Source organism: Mus caroli, unplaced genomic scaffold (assembly GCF_978045245.1).
Source record: "Mus caroli unplaced genomic scaffold, Mus_caroli_1 scaffold_4, whole genome shotgun sequence".
In the NCBI taxonomy this organism is placed as follows: Eukaryota; Metazoa; Chordata; class Mammalia; order Rodentia; family Muridae; genus Mus; species Mus caroli.
The window spans coordinates 108,286,935-108,301,968 of record NW_028227259.1 but is presented as its reverse complement, the minus strand read 5'-3'; the positions used below and the strand labels follow the sequence as shown (position 1 = coordinate 108,301,968).

The 15,034-nt window shown below is 43.7% G+C and overlaps 1 protein-coding gene across 2 annotated transcripts in view; it reads left to right on the top strand.

Annotated features, from left to right (window-relative positions):
- The window catches only part of Sparcl1 (SPARC like 1), a 33,942-nt gene that overhangs the window by 8,901 nt on the left and 10,007 nt on the right, over positions 1-15,034 (top strand). For both annotated transcript variants that reach the window (XM_021162708.3, XM_085836938.1), the window contains 5 exons: positions 6,663-6,727; positions 9,754-9,882; positions 10,838-11,821; positions 13,709-13,778; positions 14,450-14,568. In XM_021162708.3, coding sequence (XP_021018367.1) covers positions 6,674-6,727; positions 9,754-9,882; positions 10,838-11,821; positions 13,709-13,778; positions 14,450-14,568 — 1,356 coding nt within the window. In that variant the 5' untranslated portion in view covers positions 6,663-6,673. Of the gene's footprint in view, positions 1-6,662; positions 6,728-9,753; positions 9,883-10,837; positions 11,822-13,708; positions 13,779-14,449; positions 14,569-15,034 lie in introns of those variants that run through there.

Sequence of the window (15,034 nt, the reverse complement as noted above, 5' to 3'; positions counted from 1 at the left end):
TCTGAAGACCTTACACTGGAGTGCTGCTTAACCTCTATGCAAAGACTTCCAATAATTTCCTAAAACTCGGGGAGAATAAAACACTAAAAACTTGTTTAAAGCAAGGGAGGCCTTTAGTTTAGACCTCGGTTGTTGTGTTTTATAAAAAGATAGAAGAGAGAAGGGCTATGTTTGGTGGAGGTGTAGTCAGGTGTGAGGGGAAGGGCGTGCCTCCTTGGGCCCATGCTGAGGCACCCCATCCCCATGAGGGACCAGTCACTGTTTATTCAGGACATGGGGAGGGAAGGTAAGAGACAGGAGAGGAGAGGAGAGGAGAGGAGAGGAGAGGAGAGGAGAGGAGAGGAGAGGAGAGGAGAGGAGAGGAGAGGAGAGGAGAGGAGAGGAGAGGAGAGGAGAGGAGAGGAGAGGAGACCAGCCATGAGCTCATGGAGAGAGGGGGGGAGGGGATGGGGAGAGAAAAAGCAGGAGGAGAAGACACAGGGAAAGTAAGAAGACAAGAGAGAGAGGGGAGGGGGACAAGTAGGCCCTTTTATAGTGAGTCAGGCACACCTGGCTGTTGCCAGGTAACTGTGGGGCGGAGCCTAGATAAAATGCTAACATCAGTGCCACCAACCACCTTTATTCAGCAGTTTTCTAAACAGATGGAGGCGGGGTTCAAGTACGTCTCCCTGTGATCTGAAAGTACTGAGAAGATTCTGAGTTTTCTCCCAGTGTTTTGTTATCGCTTGATTTTTTTTTCTGGGCAAGAATGTATATATTATCCATGGCCTGAAACATAAGTGTCGTAGGTTTTGTTGTTCTTCCCACAAGGGACACAGGAAGCCTGTGTATGCTTCCATTGTATTTGGCTCTTTGTCGTTGTGTTTTTCTCAAACCCTAAGAGTTTGAAGACTGACTGTAGTAAGGTCTGAGACTGGGTCACGTTGGAGACAATGTCTGATTTACCACACAGCTTCCAGCATCTTGAGAGTAAAAAAAAGTAAGGAATCCACAGTCTAGTTCTTGAAGGTGGTGGGCACATTATTTTGTGTGTACTATGAAGCCAGAATTGTCATTAAAAAAAAAAAGATTCCCATATCCATTATTAATTAACCAAGGTGCAATTATATTTGCAGTCAGCCAATTGGATTACTCTTGATTGGCTATAATTGTACGTGTCCTAGAACTAAGCGTAGTTTGAAAGTAAACAGAACAAAACAACACAAAATGAACACACTACACAGCATCTAAAGGGCCCAGGACATGGCATCCCCTGGAACACAAGATCGATCAGAGGATACGCAATCTCACGACTCCTGCATTTTTTATCAAAGGTTGCTATCAATCAAAAACACAGAGAGGAAATAATGGTTCCAGGTGAGAAACTCAGATTTGAGAACTTGAGAATATAATAATGAGTTATTTAGCAAAATATGGGCAGTACGTGCAGAAGGGGGGAGCTTCTAGGAACAGGGCAGTAAAAACTAAGTTTGTAAATAAAAGAGGAGGGAAAGTTCACTGAACCCAGATAAAAATACTGCGAGAGAGTCATCAGGGAGGGCTATGGTCTTCAAGACTGAGCACAGGCACCTGGAGGGAGCTGCACACTGCAGACCTGAACCTTATTTGCCTTTAACTCTAATTTTCAGGGCTCCCTGTTGGCTGAACCCAACAGGAACTGGATAAGGGAACCTGTTGATCCCATGTGGGGTTCGGGGGGAGCGGGGCGTGTCTCTTCCCAGAGTGGATAGCCACACAGGCTGTGAACTTGCTGAGAATCCTCTGTGCTTTTGCCTTGCTGAGACGGGATTCTTCCTAAGATAGAATTAAAACTACAGCCTCTACCCTTTTCCCAAGAATTTGTCTAACTAGTTCCAGCCCTAAAGCTCTTTAGGGCTGGTTGCATTCGAAAACTGAGTGGTGAGCTATGCTGCATCACTGGGTAAGCAACTGCTTTCTTCCTAAAGGTGTTTGCCCTGACCAGGCAACAGGAGACACTCCCACCATGTGCTAAGTCCTGGAGGGTCCACTCGGAGTGCTTTCATTCCCAGTTCACACAGAGCCAAGACCTTCTCAAAGCACACCAGTATTCCCCAGAGGCGCCTGGGACCATGAGAATCAGGCTACTTGGAACTGTGTCTAGGTATTATTTGCTGGTTTTCTTCATCCTGAAAGAGAACTCCCCCAGTGAATAATTCTTAGGCCATTCACACAGTTGAAAGCACTTGAAATGCCTCTTAACTAGGACTGGACAACTGACTTCTTTAATGAAAGGAACAATTTCCACTGAGTCCAACAGCTTTATTTCATACTCATGGAGTTAAACTACTAAGAGAAACTCAAATAAAAGCAGTCAGAGGAAAAAGACAGACCCAGGCATTTGAGGGGGGAAAGCTAGAGAGGAGGGAGGTAAAGAGATCTAAAGGTAGAAACAGGGTATCTGATCACAGCAGGAGCCAGCCTGCAGGCTGGAACTGCCAGACTTTTAGCAACGTGAATACATCACTGTCCTAAGTCCCACAGTATGATTCTTGGTGTCGAGTGCAAAGGGCCTCCAGAGGCTCAACGCTGAGTTGTACAGGATTCGTGAAGCCAGGCAAGAGTTTGTGTATTGTATGGAGCTTTCTTTGTTAAAGTAAAGGAATCAAAATCTGAACTCCCTGAGGCTCGCATGCAAATGAGGACTCTGCAACTTGAGCTTCTTGGTTTTGTGATATATCTGTCACTCAAGCATCTAGTTAGATAGATGTTACATAAGATGATAGATAGATTGATATAGATAGATAAGTTGATAGATGGTTGATAGAGACATAGATAGATTCATAGATGATAGACAGACATACATAATTGATAGATAGATACATAGAGGGTTAGAGACATAGTCAGGATTTCTATTCCTGGACAAAACATCATGACCAAGAAGCAAGTTGGGGAGAAAAGGGTTTATTCAGCTTACATTTCCACATTGCTGTTTATCATTAAAGGAAGTCAGGACTAGAACCCAAGACTATCAGCCCAGGGATGCCACCACCCATAGTGGGCCCTCCTCCCTTAATCACCAACTGAGAAAATGCCTTATAGCCGGATCTCATGTAGGCATTTCCTCAAGGAAGTCTTCTTTCTCTGTGATAATTCCAGCCTGTGTCAAGTTGACACACAAAACTAGCCAGTACACATAGATAAATAGATAGATACATAGATAGATAGATACATGAGAATTCATAGATACATAGATGGATAGATACATAGATGGATAGATAGATACATATATAGATGGATAGATAGATGATTGATAAAGACATAGATACATAGTTGATATAGATAGATAGATAGATAGATAGATAGATAGATAGATAGATAGATAGATGAGATAATTTCAGGTATTTATATCTAGAAGATATAGGCAAAAATACTTTTGAGCAGTAAATAATGAAATAATGAAGACGCCCTGCATGCACAGAGAAAGGGGAACAGGGCAAATGCTGTAACCGAATTGACAAAGGGTAAATACGACCAAATCACATCGCTAATTACACTAGGAGATGGAGCAAGACAGAGGCATGCTAAAGGCCAGTTCCTGAGGGGGAAAAACACTGAGAACTGCTTTGTGGGTCCATGCCTGGTGGAGGGTGGGGATGAGACACAGGGAGATTAGCATGTGGTGTGACGAGACAGAAGCTTTGAGAGGGATGGCGAAGAGGTTTGCCAAAGTGCTCATTGTAGTCTTACCCTGAAAAGCCTGTGGGATCCTCCAAACATAATTAAAGTAATCCCTCAATAACATGGCCCAGAAGAAAGGGGCCGTGTTCATTTCTTCTGAGTGAGAGAAGGGAGCTGTGAGGATGTCCATGCAAAGCGCCCATTGGAGTATGTATGGTTTCCATGACCAGATGGGCACAGTGGCAAAATAGGGGCAAAGTGAAGCATTGGCAGCCTTCTCCTTGATGGGCAGTGCTGAGGAATGGAGGTAAGGTCACAGGTGGAGTCCCTGAGTGCCACACAGGGAGAGCACTGGCTTGCAGTATTAGCTACTATTAAGACTGTGAAAAGAAGGTACTTTTTCAATACAATTATACTTTAGGAAGCACTAAGAGACTCAACTTCTATTTCAATCATCTACTGCGGAATACCACAGTGACCCCAAACAATAGCACTTACCTAATAACATCTCTAGATTTTATGGGTCAGGAATCTGGTCTGATCAAGAGTGTCACTCGCATGTCATAGAGCTTGACCAAGGACACATGAAAACCTGAGACCGTCAGGAGTGGAGAGCGGTGTCTTCAGTGGCTTAACCTTCTCTGACAAGTGGCTTCTGTGACCAGGATGCAGAAGTTTGGAACATGGCTGCTACCGTGATAGCATGATCACTTCATCAAGCAAGTCACTGAGGACAGCCCAGATTTGAGGACAGAAATGAGACTGCATTAATAAGAAGAGCAGCAGCAAAGACTTTACCACCTCCTTACCATAATGTCCCTATATAGAGAAACGCGAGGAATGGTCTCCAGACAGCAAGCATCTCTTGGGATACAGCTGATACCTCTGCAGCTTTGACCCCTAGTAGGCTGTCTCTTTCTGCTGTCAAGCGCATCATCTGGATATGGCACATATTGAATAGCCAGTGGCAGAATTCTAGACGTTTTAGATTCTCAAGGCTGGGTTTCCCTAGAAAAACCTTACCCATAGCATGAGTCTAGCTGAAACCTTTTAAAGTTTCAGCTTAAGTCTTCCATCTGGGAAGAGCATCCTGTTCTGTACCGGGTGAAAAGGCTCCCTATCATCCCCCCCAACCTCAGCCTCTATGGGTTTATGTCCATAAACACTGTTGTGTAGGAAAGACCATGAGAGCACTCGAGAGAATTTCAAGTTTGTGAATTATTAATGACCAGAGTTTCTAAGCTGTTTTCTGCCTTGGAGTGATTCAAGAAACTGACAGTTTCACAGGCGCATGCCTTTAATCCCAGCACTCAGGAGGCAGAGGCAGGTGGATTTCTGAGTTCGAAGTCAGCCTAGTCTACAAAGTGAGTTCCAGGACAGCCAGGACTACACAGAGAAACCCGGTCTCGGAAAAAAAGAAAGAAAGAGGGGGGGGGAAGAAGAGAAAAGAAAAGAAAAGAAAAGAAAAGAAAAGAAAAGAAAAGAAAAGAAAAGAAAAGAAAAGAAAAGAAAAGAAAAGAAAGAAAAAAGAAAGAAACCGACAAGTTTCTCACTTCCTTGTCACAGGTGTGGGAGTCCCACATGGAGATGTTCCTATCTGGGTCTCATGGGAAAGGCTACTTCTTTCCCTGTTTGGTAGATGAAGACATGACTTGACCAAAGTCTCTGGGCTGTTGGAAGGCAGTTCCAGTATGCAGTTCAGACTCTACCTCCCTACCCACTGCTCTTTCCGATGTACTTCTCTGAGCTAGCTGATAGAGCTAGAGAAGAACTTCTGTCATCTTATGCCCACGGCACAAAATTGAGTCATCAAATATAACTCCACACACGCAAAAATCTTGTCTCTCTCTGCATCTTTCATCTAGAGTTTCATCTGGGTCTTTCTGAAAACAAAGTCTGCATTTGTAGAAACAGCGCACCAAGTCTGAATGCCTCAAAATAAAGAATTTTTACACTTGTCCCAGAATAAATGGTATTCATCCTACTGAGCAAGGGCATCATGGTTTTCATCTTCAAAGGACTCTGCAAGCATCAGCAAATTAAGCCTCCTGAGTCTTCAGGCTGGCAGTTGTTTTCAGAGCATCTTGAATTCCCTAGCATGGTCGTCCGCCTCTCTATACAAATCAGCACGTCCAAATTAGAACCCACAGACCATGAAATTGTTCCCCTCCATGTGAGATAAACCCAGTGCCCTTGGCGAGTCAGCACATCCAGTGACTTATCTTAAGGACAAGGAACACACAGGAACCATCTCCCGTTTTTTTAATATTAGACAAGCATTTACAATGGCTTACAGGAACCATCTCTCATTTTTTTAAATATTAGACAAGCAAGTATTTACAATGGCTTACTGGTAGTGTGTCATCTTCAATAGTTTTTACATCATATTAAACATTACATTTTGAAATAAAGAAAAAGGATACTGCCTTTTTCAATGATTCTTTACAATTAGCACTTACTGAGACAATCAAGGATTTTTGAACTATCATCAGTCACAGATATATCTTCTGTGTCCCCTCTAAATTTAGTATTGACTCTAAATTTATCTTATTTTTGCTCTTGATTCCATAAATGAAACATTGTTATTTAAATTCTTATCCTCTGAGAATTTTACATGTGAGTACTATATTTACATCATTTCCACACCTTCTTCTTCCTCTTGGGTATCCCCTTCCCCTGGGAAAATAGTCAAAATATATTTCAGAGAGAAGATCGTCTGGAGGTTTATGAAATATATAGGGATGCTATCGGTTTCCTAATAAAAACACTACAGTTGGAGCTGAGCTGGGGGGGGGGGAGGTCTCCATTTTCTCATTGTACATGGAAACATAAAGGATCAGTTTTTATATGAAAAAAAAATGAATTAAGAACTGAAATAACTCTGCCCACTCCTATGCATGAGACTACTAGAGTGTAGTCACCTGGAGAGTGGACAGTGTCCAACACTAGTCCTTCTGAAATTATCTAGGAACCTTCCTGAAGGAAGCCTCCGTGGCCACTGATGCTGTCTTCTTGATTTGCAGATCTAGCCAGCATGAAGGCTGTGCTTCTCCTCCTGTGCGCCTTGGGAACCACTGTGGCAATCCCGGTAAATGTCCTTTCTTATGTGGTACAGCCCTCCCTCTTCTGTCTGCGTTTGGGAGCATTGTCCTTCAGATGCTGACACAGGAGTCCATCTCAAGTTCCAAGCAAGCCTAGAAAGACCCAGTCCCACACACACAAAATAAATAGTTCTTTTAGGATGGCTTTGGATTCTTCCAAATTACATTCTTTATTGCCCAAAGTATAAGTGGGATAGATAGATAGATAGATAGATAGATAGATAGATAGATAGATAGATAGATTATAGATATAGATATAGATAATTACTTATACTTTAAAAATATATATATGTTAAAACTATTTTTTCAAACAATAAGGTAAAATAAATATACAGCACAAAATGCTGTCTATCATCTTATTAGACACAGTGCACCCCAAACAAACAGCCCGGAAGAAATATTCTTTTTAAATATTTGTTTATTGTTATATGTGAGTACACTGTAACTGTCTTCAGACACACAGAAAGAGGGCATCAGATCTCATTATGGATAGTTGTGAGCCATCATGTGGTTGTTGGGAATTGAACTCAGGACCTCCGGAAGAGCAGTCAGTGCTCTTAACTACCAAGCCATCTCTCCAGGCCGCCAGGGAGAAATAACTTACAGATCTGTAGAAAAATAAAGTATTTAACATGTGTTATGTAATCATTCTCCTCCAGTATTTTCTCCAAGATCAAATGCATGCTCTCTGATTTCTCAGATTAAGACTCTCTCCTGATAATCTATAATAATGAAAACAATGTGGTAGGACTATAAATGTTATGGTGGTAATCATAGAGTGGCTGCAATCTCATCTCTGGGCTGTCCAAGAAAGTGTGCTCCAAGTAGGCATGACTAGAGCATCTGTGCTTCCTGGTCAGGCCCACTCACCCCGCCACCATCTACAAGTGATAAAGGCGCTACACTTAAGTCATACTCTTGGGACCATGTCTCAGCCTGAGCACTGTAGGGAGGTTTCCTTTTAAGACAGATCCTGTGATCATTATTGGTGTCCCACAGATGGCCTGTGTCATCTTTTATTTGTGCCGTCTGTTTTTCTTCACCCATTGGAAGGACCAACCTCCTCTAAATAGACAAGCAATTGTTCCCTCTTCTCTGGTCTAAAATTCTGTCCTTGCGTTTTAGATGAATGGGAGCTGGTTTCTGACAGCTGAGTCAGCAAAACCAAGCTCCATCACCCTGATCGAGCAGTTCACGGAAACAAAGAATTTATGACAGACGCTAAGAACCATGCCTAACTCATGTGGAGCAGTCCCGTTGAATTTACACACTGTACTCTGAAATTAGAAATATGGGACAAACTAACATAGAACAGTTCCCACAGAAACATCGTTTTTCTCCGGAAAATATGTTCTCCTTTTGGAGTGGTCACAGATTCCTCTTTGTAAACAGGCACCCAGAGTCTTTGAACCAAATGTTTGCTGGCATGCCCACACATAGACACAAGCCAGATGTTTCCTTTCTGGGACAATTTATTATAAGCAGACCCAGCCAGATGCTTAAAAGCTAAGTAACTTCACAAGACTGGCCAGTTTAAAATCCTGTAGTGTTTTCCAGCTCTGCTTGAATTAATTCTTCAGCAACTCGCAGTTTCTGCATGACAGGAAGATTCCAAGCAGACTCTCAAGAGGCTGTGAGGAATAAATATAGGCGTGACCATGATAATGAAATAGATTTCAATCACCAGAAACTTCTGAAAGAAATGAGCTGCCTGCTGTACTAGTGTGAACTTCTTGGGGCTAGGAGGAACGTGGAGGTTCAGGAGATAACGCGGATGCATACAACAAGCCTAACCTCTCCCCTACCTCTCCTGTCTCCCAGGACACTCGAGGATGAGAGGGATTTACCAAAATAGTCCCATTCTTTCTCCTTCCCCTCTTCCCTTGGCTTCTTTCAAAACATTTTCAGTGTTAATCCTCTCAGCTGAGAAGCTGGTGGGATGCAAAACAGCAGCCGAATCCTCACAGATTCTGCACCCACTCGGCTCACTTCATAGCCCACTGGCAGCCCTCAGATAGCTGCCTCGGACACTGATAGCGCATGCGCCACCATCACTACTGTCAGGGAGAGTCATTCTAACCCCTTGAACTTTACAAAAGAGTTTACACGCTCACTCTGTGTTTCTGCTCACCTTGCCAGTGGTGACGCAAGCCAGCCACTTGTCAAGCCCCAACAGAGAGTAACAAGCAGTCACCACTTGAAGGGAGACTTCTCTCTAAATCTAGTTCCTCAGCTTCCCTATGACACAGTGCATCACTGCCCATCTCTTCCTTGACGCCTGCAATCTTGAGGGAAGCCATTGCTCTTTGCAGCCAGACTCCACGGCTGCTGTTACCTACCAGGCTCCATGCCCTGTCCCACGAAATCTTTGAATTAGTTCTAAATTAAACCGCTTTTTAGTCAAAGATGTCCTGATGCATGTTGAAACCAGTGGGGACCAGAAAATAAATAAGCATTTAGCAAAAATTGTATAATCTTTTCTGCTAATTATCTGTGAGAACTTAAAAGCAGGCAAGGGGCTGGACAGTGCTATATCCCAAGGTTAATTTTGTTCTTCTTCAACTCTGTGTTAGATAACACTCTTCAAGGTTATAAAATCTGTTTTTGTCAACGTTTGAAAATTCCAAAAACTCAAGAATGATCATTATTGAAATGTTTTCAGCCAGTCTTTGTATGTATTTATGTGTGTATGTATGTATATGTATGTATATATATATACACACATGTATATATGTATATACATGTATTTCATAAATATACATATATTTATGAAAGATATATATGTATACACACACACACACACATATATATATATATATAAAACCTTTCATAAACTTGACTATAATCTTTTAGTATATTTCAGACATTTGCTTGTAGCCTAGGAAATTCTAGAGAATACCATTCATTAGTGTTATCAGTAAAGATAGAACCCAGCGCTGGTGATAATAGCAAAAACTCAGATTTTTTCAGTTGGCTTCTATATATTAGTAACATAAAGTCTTCACTTTTTCAGACAAGTACAAGATTTCTCTCTGACCATTCCAACCCAACTACTGCAACACTGGTGACACCAGAAGACGCTACAGTCCCCACTGTCGGGGTTGAAGCTACAGCAGACATAGAAAACCATCCCAATGACAAGGTAAAAATAATCATTATATTAATGCCATCGTTTATCATTTTTCCTGAGAATTCAGTATCAAAGCATCCTTACAAGGGTAATATATTGGATGTGTTTATGAAAAGATAAATTGCTTCTGTGGGGTGGAGTTTAGACAGAATGCTAACAATAGTCGGGCAGTGGTGGCGAACACCTTTAATCCCAGCACTTGGGAGGCAGTGGCAGGCGGATTTCTGAATTCTTGGCCAGACTGGTCTACAGAGTGAGTTCCAGGACAGCCAGGGCTACACAGAGAAACCCTGTCTCAAAAAAACAACAAAAAAAGAATGCTAACAATATTCATTTCTAAGTTTCATTTTGTAAGTGCGATAACCATACAAATTCTCTGTAAACACTAGAAGTCGTGGTGACTAATAGTGTGCTTGCTGCAGTGAAGCACTCTACAACCATTTCCTTTTACAAAAGTCAAAGTCAGGCTAACCCTGTGCTCTAGAATGGAAAGAACAACATGAATATGTTCACATGATAATGTCTGAAGAAACAGAAGGAAGAATTTTTTTTTTTTTTTTTTTTTTTTGGTTTTTTGAGACAGGGTTTCTCTGTGTAGCCCTGGCTGTCCTGGCACTCACTTTGTAGACCAGGCTGGCCTCGAACTCAGAAATCCGCCTGCCTCTGCCTCCTGAGTGCTGGGATTAAAGGCGTGCGCCACCACGCCCGGCTAGAATTTTTTTTTTAAAGATTTATTTTATTTACATGAGTACATTGTAGCTGTCTTCAGACACACACTAGAAGAGAGCATCAGATCCCATTACAGATGGTTGTGAGCCACCATGTGGTTGCTGGGAATTGAACTCAGGACCTTTGGAAGAGCAGGCAGTGCTCTTAACTGCTGAGCTATCTCTCCAGCCCAGGAAGAATGTTTAATGCTAGCTTTGTAGAGATAAATAAGAATACCATGTCATTTGTTTCATTTAAGGCTGAAAAACCTTCAGCACTGAATTCAGAAGAGGAAACTCATGAACAGTCAACAGAGCAGGACAAAACCTATAGCTTCGAGGTGGACCTGAAGGATGAGGAGGATGGAGATGGGGATTTAAGTGTAGATCCAACGGAAGAAACACTAGCGCTGGATCTACAAGAAGGTACAAGTGAGCCTCAACAGAAAAGTCTCCCGGAGAACGGCGATTTCCCCCCGACGGTGTCCACTTCCTTTGTGGATCCTAACCAACGTGCAAACATCACAAAGGGAGAGGAGAGTCAGGAGCAACCTGTAAGTGACTCACACCAGCAACCGAATGAGAGCAGCAAGCAAACCCAAGATTTAGTGGCTGAAGAAAGCCAGACACAAGTTCCAGACATTCCCAATGAAGAAGAGGAAGAAGAAGAGGACGAAGAAGAGGAAGAGCCTGAAGACATTGGTGCCCCCAGGGATAACCAAGAGGAGGGAAAAGAATCTCTGGAGGAGCAGCCTACCAGCAAGTGGGAAGGAAACGGAGACCAATCTGATGACACCTTAGAAGAGTCCAGTCAGCCCACTCAGCTAAGCAAGACAGAGAAGCATCAATCTGCGCAAGGAAACCAAGGGCAGGAGAGCGACTCTGAGGCAGAAGGGGAGGACAAGGCTGCAGGCAGCAAGGAACACATTCCACATACAGAGCAGCAGGACCAAGAAGGGAAAGCTGGCCTTGAAGCTACTGGCAACCAGAAGGACACTGATGAGAAGGCCGTTTCCACAGAACCTACCGATGCTGCCGTGGTGCCTCGGAGTCACGGAGCTGGTGATAACGGGGGCGGGGATGACTCTAAGCATGGTGCAGGCGATGACTACTTCATCCCCAGCCAGGAATTCCTAGAGGCTGAAAGGATGCATTCCCTCTCCTATTACCTCAAATATGGCGGCGGCGAGGAGACAACCACTGGCGAGAGTGAAAACCTGAGGGAATCTGCAGACAACCAAGAGGTGAGCTTACTGACAAGGATGCTTGTCCAGTCGGTCGAGAATAGTCGTAGCTGCTCCCCACATCCCCGCACCCTGGTGTGCGTGTTTATAGCAGGACTTACTAAAATACAGGGCAGGGTGAGCATCCTCATCTGACGCGACTGAGAACAAAAGCATTGTGATTGTTTTTTTGTTTTTGTTTTAATTTGGAAATTGCATGTACATAACGAAATACCTGGAAAATAGAGTCCAAGTTTAAGCACAAATTTTTTTCATTTTACACACTCTCTCTATGTGCTGTATATAACTTACGTGTAATTTTGTATGATATTTTTACGTGTCTCTCTTTTTTGGGGGGGTTGGTTTTTTGAGACAGGGTTTCTCTGTATAGCCCTGGCTGTCCTGGAACTCACTTTGTAGACCAGGCTGGCCTCGAACTCAGAACTCTACCTGCCTCTGCCTCCCGAGTGCTGAGATTAAAGGTGTGCGCCACCATGCCTGGCTTATGTGTCTCTTTTAACTGTGACCTGTCAGCACTCAACCAGTAGTTGGATTTTGGAGAATTACATATTTCAAGCACTCAGATTATGGATTCTCACCTTGTACAATTATATCTTTTTCTGCCTGCCTCCATCATTAGACTGAAAACAACATGTTTTATGTGGCCTCCCAAATTCAAGGTGACCTTGAATTTGAGTGACAGTTATTTGAGAAGTACGAGAAACAAAGAGCTAGAAATGTTAAACATTGCACAGGGGAGGAAAAGAAGCTAACAAGGAGACCCTCATTAAGTTCATAAAATAACAAACAAACAAAACACAACCCTTCTAAGCATTATTCCACTCGGGAGCCAGGGAGCTGTCACACTTGTTTTGTCTGAGCCTTGCTGCCTTACCAGAGAGGCCATAACTCCCCAGCACGTCCAGCCCGTCCTTTGAACAGACCACGTGAATGTCTACAGTTATGGGAGCTCAGAAGTGCAGACAGTAGGATTAGAAATCCCTGTTGCTGCCTGGTGGTGGTTGTGCAGCCCTTTGATCCCAGCACTCCAGAGGCAGAGGCAGAGGCAACCAGGTCTCTGAGTTCAAGGCCAGCCTGTGATACAGATTGAGTTTCAGGACATCCTGGTGTACAGAGTGGGTTTCAGGACTCAGATAAACCCTGTCTCTGAAATAAAGAAATAAAACAATCACACAAAAACTCCGTCCCTGGAGCTGGCTGGAGAATGAGCCTGCTGTCTCAAAAGTGGCTCACTCTGATCCCGCTGAGCCACTGAGTCTCTCAGAAAACCCCCAACAGACTCAGAAAGACAGCAACATTTGTAAAATTAACCATAAAAATTAAAAGTACTGCACTATTAAGCAAACCCCCCCCCCCCCGATGAAAACGCAGAAGTTACAGTAGGGAGAAAGGATTCTGCTTTGCTTTTAGTGGTTTAATCGCCTTGGACTTTCTGGCAACTCCCTAGCAGCACTCCATAGAAACTGACCCTGTCTGGGGTGGCAAGAATCCATGTAGGTGACTGATGGACCCCCCATTCTCAGGACAGAATCCCAAGATAATATTATGGAGACAATGCTCTCCCAACTCTGACGGAGTGATCCTATCTCACATGGGGAGACTCTTGCTCTCCAAGGGCTACTGTCTCACTCTGCAGTTGCAGGGGTTTCCCAGTTGAGATCTGAACATGCACAGCTCTGTGGAGGTATGCAGAGCTTTGTGGAGGTATGCACAGCTCTGTGGAGGTATGCAGGGCTTTACTGAGGTATACACGGCTCTGTAGTGTTAGGCACAGCTTCTTCAGAGGTATGCATGGCTCCATGGAGGTATGTACCTAACACAGTAAGACAGAAAGCAAATTACTGCTCTCTTGAGAACACTGAAATTCTGCTCTTGCTCTTTTCAAAGGCCAAGAAAGCTGAGAGCTCACCAAATGCTGAACCTTCAGATGAGGGCAACTCAAGGGGGCACAGTGCTGGTGAGTGGACACTGTGTGAGCTGCAGCTGGTCCAGGAGGGATGGAGTCTGCCATTTGGGTTAGCACCCCTTCCATTATGACCCAGAAATCCACGTCTCCAGCCTCCCCAAGGAAATAGTTCATAAAGTGTTGGTATTTCTAATATGTGTTGATAAACTTTGGGTCATTGTGCTTACAAATTGAAAGACCTGTTGAGATTGTATACAAAACGATCTGTATCCCACCCACCCCCAGACCCTGCCCCACTTTCAGCTCTGAGAAGGACTGATTCTGCTACTTATTCTCAAACCCATTCTTCCCTACCATGAATATCTTTAATCTCAGTAAATTAAATTCCCTGGCTTATCTTCAGACCTCTCTGCACCTCGTTTCCTACACCTGAGATTCTGAGGGTCTCAGGCAAGCCAAGAAAAGCTCTGGCCCTCTTCCAGCTCCAACCCAGTCTGTTGTAAGAAGGTATCTAAACTCCTGTGCACACATCTGATGCCAGAGAGTCCATCTGCAGATTAGCACATCAATTAAAGTGGTTCCCAGCATCTTCCTGCTCTCCTGTTCTCTGGAATCTGACTTCCTGTCTTGTTTTGTTACAATGATGCCGACAGTCTGTTTGACTGCGTGTTTAATACACAATTTCTCTGTGTCTCTGTTCCCTTTCCAATCTTTCCTGTTAGGTTCTTGCACGAACTTCCAATGTAAAAGGGGACACATTTGCAAAACCGATCCACAAGGGAAACCTCACTGTGTTTGCCAAGATCCAGAGACTTGTCCCCCTGCAAAAATCCTTGATCAGGTAAGTATTCTGAAGAATGGTCCCCGAGATACACCAAAACTCTAGTTTCTCGAGTGGAAATAGTTTGCAATTGAATCTGTTTTATGAGTGGGGACGCAAGTTATTTAATATTTGAAGCAATATTGAAAGGGAACAGATACCACAGAAATCAAAGTATTTCAACTGTGCCATAAAAAATGAAGAGTGGGGCCGAGGAGATGGCCCAGTGGGAAAAGCCTTCTGTGTAGGTCTAAGGATGGGAGGTGGGATTCCCAGTACCCACATAACTGCTAGGTGGGAGTGGTAACTCTGGGACACTCAGAAGGCAGAGATGGGACTCACTGGAAAAAGCTGACTGGGAAGACTAGTGGTATAGACGAGCTCTGCGTTCAACTGAGAGAGTCTGCCTTAGCAAATAAGGTGGGGAGAGATCAAAGAGAACTCCCCCCTCCCATCAGCATATGTCCCTCCCACCAGCAGCCTAAGC